Source organism: Theobroma cacao, chromosome 3, assembly GCF_053813885.1.
Source record: "Theobroma cacao isolate CCN51 chromosome 3, ASM5381388v1, whole genome shotgun sequence".
Classification (NCBI taxonomy): domain Eukaryota; kingdom Viridiplantae; phylum Streptophyta; class Magnoliopsida; order Malvales; family Malvaceae; genus Theobroma; species Theobroma cacao.
This window is the reverse complement of record NC_142641.1, coordinates 34,375,831-34,382,713: the sequence shown is the minus strand read 5'-3', so window position 1 is coordinate 34,382,713 and position 6,883 is coordinate 34,375,831. Positions and strand designations below refer to the sequence as shown.

The 6,883-nt window shown below is 34.4% G+C and overlaps 1 protein-coding gene across 2 annotated transcripts; it reads left to right on the top strand.

Annotated features, from left to right (window-relative positions):
- The first annotated feature begins 205 nt into the window (after nt 1-205).
- ER-ANT1 (endoplasmic reticulum-adenine nucleotide transporter 1) lies at nt 206-5,834 on the top strand. 2 transcript variants are annotated; one of them, XM_018116655.2, is made up of 5 exons: nt 206-349; nt 531-817; nt 4,453-4,824; nt 5,262-5,380; nt 5,482-5,834. In XM_018116655.2, the coding sequence occupies exons 2-5, from the start codon at nt 551-553 to the stop codon at nt 5,504-5,506; spliced, it is 783 nt and encodes a 260-aa protein (XP_017972144.2). In that variant the 5' UTR covers nt 206-349; nt 531-550; the 3' UTR covers nt 5,507-5,834. The 2 variants fall into 2 exon arrangements, with proteins under 2 accessions (XP_017972144.2, XP_017972143.2); XM_018116654.2 differs by having other exon boundaries at nt 5,262-5,834.
- The last annotated feature ends 1,049 nt before the right edge of the window (nt 5,835-6,883 follow it).

Sequence of the window (6,883 nt, the reverse complement as noted above, 5' to 3'; positions counted from 1 at the left end):
ATAACAGTTCTTCTGTACATTGAATTATCGAATACTAATTTAACTTCTTTTACAAAACTTTTAATACTCGAGTAACAATTTTTACAGAAATTTCAGTCATTGTGAAACAGGTAGAGATTGATAAATTTTCCTACTTTAAGGAGATATTTGCAATTTTTAAAAATATTACGGAAGCCATAGCAATTTCCCATTTATCTTTCTTTTTTATTAGAACAAGCCGCTGCCGCTCAAAATTGCCTAGTCCAAGGAATCCGAACAGAAATCTTTCTCCTCCACTCAGCATCCTTCCCTCTCTTCTGTCTCTCTCTGGTGTCTGAAAAATTGACCCGTCAATTCCCGTATTGCACAGGTTTTTTGCTTTCTCTTTCCTTCTCAATCAATTCCATTTTTTCAATATCTGTAAACTCTCATTAGATTGCTCAATTTTACCTCTTCTTTTTTATGGTTGAGTGATATGGATGTTTCTTTTTCTGGTTAGTTCATTTGTTAAATGGAAATTTATGGGCTTTTTCTTATATTGGCATTTGTAGAGGGATAGATTAGAGAAACGATGGAAATGGGCAAGAATAAATCAGAGAAATTTTCAATGGATTTTGTGATGGCTGGAATGGCAGCTATAGTATCAAAGAGTACAGCAGCACCCATTGAGAGAGTGAAGCTTTTGTTGCAAAATCAAGGGGAGATGATAAAAAGGGGACAGCTTCATCAACCTTACAATGGTGTTGGTGATTGCTTTAAAAGGGTATTAAGAGACGAAGGTCTCTTCTCTTTCTGGAGAGGTAACCAAGCCAATGTCATCAGATATTTTCCTACTCAGGTATTTTTTAAGCAAAAAATACTTTTCCCCTTTATTTTCGGTTGTTTACTATATTGCTGATTGTCATACTAGGCAATCCTTGGAGAAATTGTTCTGTTTTCCTGTTGGATCTTATGCTTGCCATTTTATTTGTCCGTAATTATTGGGGATTTATTTGAATAATATCTAGTTTGAATGAGCTAAGATATTGGTTAAGAACTTTATGATCAACACTAAAATCAGATTCGGAGGCACTCAAGGCATCTCCAGCCATGCAGCAAGCTCAAGATACTGATATTGATTTGCCTTCCAAATTATAATATATCCAATTCTTTTCTCCTCTCAACTCTTTGTTCATCCAAATGCAGCCCTAGTTGAGATTTTTGAATGGTAGCCCCAAACTCAATACTTTCATAAGTGTCAAACCCTAATCACAAAAAACAAAACAATTCAAACATATTAAAATAACTTTAAAAGCATAGAAATAGATGAAGAGTCACATTAAAATACAGATTTTTTTATTACAAAATAGTGTCAAAGATATTAAAATTGAAAAACAAATTAATACTTCAAAAATAAAGGAATTACCCTTAAGACATTTCTTGTCCCCTTTTCAAATTATCCCTCATCTAAAGTATGCTCATCAGAAGTATTACTAAAAGAGGATGGATTAGGAGAAGCCAGCATCTTTATTATAAGAGAAAATAACTGATTACATTTTTAAACTGAGTTGAATTACTACCACAAAGCTTGTTGTAACTCCAATCCACAAACTGAATATTGTAACGAGGGTCCAATATCACTGTTAGAGCTAAAATCAGACTAATACTTGCTTAGCAAACATTTGACTAATCGTGTTTTTCTTACACGCATCCTGCCCGCTCATGTGCTTTTGCAAGGTTAAGTGTGCCATGGATATGAAAGGGAGGTATAAGTTGACTGTTGGGTTCTTTGTTCCAGAAAACACACATGCAATATCCTAAAAGGCAGCCAAGAATTTGCCAAGTTTCTCAACTCTTTCCTGCTCATCTTTCGATGGACAATGCTTGAGAAAAAGCCATGCAAAAATAAAAGGCATGAAGCATGACAAATGTGGAGTTCCACCTAGTTGGAACATCTTGTCTCAAGCCTACTTTTGCATTCAAACTCGTTAGGTTCACACTTTAGAAACTTTTGTTTTCTCACTTGAGACCCTTTTCACGTACTTAATGCTTTCCCTCACTTTTTGGATATTACTATCAAACCCTTTTAAACCATCTTGCACAATCAAATTAAAAATGAGCACAATATCTTAGATGAAAAGCTTACCACCTCTTGACAATGCCTTCCTTATGGTCAATTGCACTTTCAACAAATCAACAGAAGTATCATTAGCAAAAGCATTATCCAATGTCACAAAGAACAATTTACTTTCAATTCCCCATTCAGCTAGTAATGCATATACATTTTCATTCAATGTAATGCCGTTGTGTGGAGATGACATAAAGGGAAATAATTCAAGATTCTTTTTTGTAAAACCCAATTTTTGTCTACAAATTGAGTTGTATGATATATATATATATCCATCAGTTGTGATAGAAGTCCACTAGTAAGAAGTCAAACTAAACCTACCAAGTGTTTCCTTAAGCAAGTATTGCCATCTTTCTTCTTTGTTTGTTATGCATCTTAATCATATTAGCTTTAGCGGTGTTCCTAGAGATTGAAGTTACATCCTCATGCAAGTAAGACAACATTGCTCTAATGCCATTATTCTTCACAAATGATAATGGTAAATTATGCATGACAATTGCAGCTATCACCAATTCATGAAACTTTTCAAGATGAAAAATTTTGAAAACCTCATTAACATAGATCTATATTCATTAGAAAAAAATCATTTGATCTATGTCACTTGTGTCTCTCTTAATACAATTTTCACTATGATGTTTCATATTATCTTACTTTCTGTCACAATTCAAAACAATTTCATGCTGCTTACAGTTTGCTTTTGCTTTTCCATCAATTGAACTTTCTTTGTCAAACATTCAAAGAACGTCCAAACTGGTGAAGCGAACTTCCTTCTGCGTTTGCCTTGCTTTTTCTCATCTTTCTGTTGTGTTTCATCTATCTCTACATAGTCATCATTTCCATCCAGAGGGTGAGGATTTGATTCAAGGTAGATACAGATATTCTTAGATTCTATTTACAAATGATCATATTTACCATTTAGCTTCACTATTTTAGCAAAGCATAATATCAAAACCAACAAATTGCAAACAAAATAAAAGGGCAGCAAAACATAATATCAATTGTCCATGCTTTGAAATCATGCACTGAATCAAGGAATTTGTAACTAGCTTTTTGCATTCACAGGACAGTAATAAAATCTGGATTGTACACTAATGTGTTTGTCAAAAACTCTCTTCTAGATATGTACATGAAACGTGGGTTTATAGAAGAAGCCATAAAACTGTTTACATATATGCCTAAGAGAAATGTTGGTAATTACATTGTTCAATGTTGAGCTAAGAGAAGCACATGCAATTACATATTTCAACTCAGTAAAAAATAAGGGAAGAAAAATAACCTGCAATGTAAATGACCATGTACAATTTTGTTACTCGTGACAATAAACAAAGATAATTTTGGTTAACAAAAAATATTCTAGAAAAAGAACCATAAAAATTTAGAGTTTCACTATTCTTCAAACAAATCTCAAAATATTTCATAAAACATATTTACCAAACTTGCATTGTACGAGTGGCTGTGAAACTTGAAAGGATTGATGATGGAATTGTGTTGGAGACTTCGGTCTTGGGTGTTTCCATGTTGGGTCTTGAGTTAGGTCTGTTGGAGAAGTGGTCTTGGAGATTAGGATTTACGATGGAGCCCGAGCATCAAAAGGAAAAAGAAAATGATGGAAAAAAAGTATGGAGCTGTGATACGCAAGAGAAAGTTGGAGCTACAATGGTGAAGATTGTGAGAGGAGAAAAGCAAAAAGAAGATGGTGTAGTCAGCAGTGGCTGGTGCATGCTGGTTGGGGGAGGGGGGGTGGTTTTGTTTGAGGAGGGCTGGCTAGGGGTGGGAAGTGGGAAGAACTGAAGAAGAAACTTTGATTTTCTTTTGGGTTTGGAGGTCAGTTTTTGAAAATCGTAAGAGAGAAGAAAATTAGGTTTTCTTAGGTAATAATTTTATTACCCTCGTAAAATTAGAAAATAACTCTAAAATTAATTGTTTAAAATCATTTTAACTAGGTTAAAATAGTCTTTTAAATCCTTATATTAAATGGGTTCATAATTGAGTTATACGGGTCAACATGGTAATCCGATTAACAAAACAGGTTAAGCAGGTTTAATTCGTTTAAGACACATGATTGTTGTGTCTTATATGTGGCAATGTGATTAATGCATGAAACATGATAAAACTTTAGAATCAAATCTGCTTAACATCGTGTCATTCTTGTGTTGTGCTAATGAGTCATGCTCAAAATTGCCAGGTCTATGGGATATATAAGATTTTTTGTTGATAAACATCATAATGATGCGATAAATCTTGTTATCATTTATAATCATTTATAAGTTGTGTAATTTTTACTATATTCTTATTATTACATTCTTCATTTGCATATATTGCTCCTGCCTAATTTTGTTACTTAACAGATGTTCGATTATCCATAGGCATTCAACTTTGCATTCAAAGGTTACTTCAAAAGCATTTTTGGGCATTCAAAAGAGAAAGATGGATACATGATGTGGTTCGCTGGAAATGTGGCTTCAGGGAGTGCTGCTGGAGCAACTACATCTTTGTTTTTGTATCATTTGGATTATGCCCGTACTAGACTTGGCACTGATGCCAAAGGGTGCTCAATTAATGGTCAACGCAAGTTCAACGGGATATTTGATGTATACCGTAAAACCTTATCAAGTGATGGCATTGCGGGCCTCTATCGGGGATTTGGGGCTTCAATCATGGGGATTACTCTGTACCGTGGCATGTACTTTGGGATTTATGACACGATAAAGCCTATAATTTTGGTGGGGCCTCTTGAGGTGAGCATTTAATTCTTTCTTGTGGATCCTTATTCTCAAGATAACTCTTGTTCAGAGGGAGTGAAAACACTGGATATGGCTTTTGGTCTGGTATGCCCTGGTCTGTGAATGTTCTGGGTGTTTAGAGCTGCATGGACAGTAACATGTGATGTGAACCAACATAGAAGATCATAATTGCAGAAGTTTGATGATTGGATAGATGATTATGAACTATGATCTGGAGATTTCTTAAAATGCTACATAGGAGTCTGTGATGGTTTTTTTTTTTTTTTTGATTGGTTTACAATAGTTATTAGTAGTTGGTTTTTTAGCAATTAATGCAGTCATGATCATAATACTCTCAATTGTAGTGTACATCAAATTACTTTGCATCATACAATCATACTTCCCAAGATGTTATGTGCAAACATCAAATGTTAATTATTTGTTTACTGCAGGGGAATTTCTTAGCTAGCTTCTTCTTAGGTTGGAGTATCACCACAGTTTCTGGGGTCTGTGCCTATCCTTTTGACACTGTTCGACGGCGAATGATGCTAACCTCTGGACAGTCCATAAAGTATCGCAGTTCTATGCATGCTTTTCGTGAGATTGTTCATCTTGAGGGTTTCACAGCACTTTTTCGAGGAGTTACTGCTAATATGCTTCTTGGTGTGGCAGGAGCTGGAGTACTTGCAGGCTATGATCAGCTGCACCGACTTGCAAGTAGACAAGGTTATAGTTTTGAGTCTTATCAAGGTGCATTGAAGTGAAAGCCATGGACTCATGATGTATATACAAGCATAGCTTTTAAATTAACTTTTACTGAGGTGAGAAAAGGAGCTTGGGGGAGTGGGATTGGGACCAGAAACTTCTTGGAATTAAATGTGGATCTGTTGGGACTGTTTTACCCTGAATATTGAAGGGCTCCCTTGTATATTTTCTGTACAGTTCATCAACTTACATGATTTATTGGTATGCAATTGTAGATGACAAGTTTTACTAAGGAATCAACCATGATACTTTATTTTGTACGATTGCATTTGCTCCTTCTAACATCAGTCTTTAGGCTTTTGATTACGTATCTTCTGGGTTTTTAATCTGGTATCGAATAGGTCATATGGTATTCAAGTGAGACTTGAGAGTGAAGCAGCCATTTGTTCCACGAATCTTAAAGGCTCTGACTTCGAGAGTACCCCTGTTGCTCTCTCGGTTTTTTCCGCTGCTATTTATTTTAATGAGTAGCTGTGGCATTTGTTCTAATCTACGGTTTATCGTTCCAAGAAAATGTCGTGGGTCATTTATTCTTTTATTAAGATTTATATTTGATCCTTCAAGTTAGGTAAACTGAAAAATCCAAAAGTATTTAAAAATAAATATTTATAAATTTCGATTGTTTAATAAATTAGACAAAACCAATTAATAAGGTTAATAAGAAATCACGCCTTAACTGCACCGCAGATTTGCTGCTAACTGCCAATGGCATCTACAGCTTCTTTTCCCTCTCTTTTTGTTTTTTTTTCTTATTTGTAATACTTTAAAATTTTCTAAACTATTCAAGTAAATTTAAATTTTGAAATTTAGATAAAATTTTATTGTTTTATTATATTCAATCAAATTCTCATGCTTTTATTTATGAAAAATAAATCATTATGTTACTATTAATTAAAATGATGTTAACATGACATTAACGTAAGTGGTGAAAAATATCACTTGATTATATTATTACATTACATCAGGATGTCATATCACTATCTATTATGACATGTAGAGATCTTTACTAACCATGGATGAAACATGCTTTTTTGCCATTCAAAGGTGTTTACTAACATGCCCGTGTGATTGGGTAAAAGATTCCCAATTTCGGAGTTATTTACAATTTTAATTCGTATGTATCACCTTTGGAGCTTGTACACTTGGATATCATGTTGTTTGCTAGTATGGTGTAGAGGTTTGATGTTGTACTCAAAAACCCTGTGACTGTGACTCCAAGGGCTTGAGTTAGTTAGGGCTTATCCGTATCAAGTAACCAAAACTTGATTCTATCGAAGGGAAGTGTGACTTTTTCCCAACAATGGTATCA

Coding starts and splice junctions, on each gene's coding strand:
- ER-ANT1 (XM_018116654.2), top strand. CDS start 551: ATGGAAATGGGCAAGAATAAATCAGAGAAATTTTCAATGGATTTTGTG. Junction 818..4,452: donor TCAGATATTTTCCTACTCAG/GTATTTTTTAAG, acceptor GATTATCCATAG/GCATTCAACTTTGCATTCAA. Junction 4,825..5,261: donor TTTTGGTGGGGCCTCTTGAG/GTGAGCATTTAA, acceptor TGTTTACTGCAG/GGGAATTTCTTAGCTAGCTT.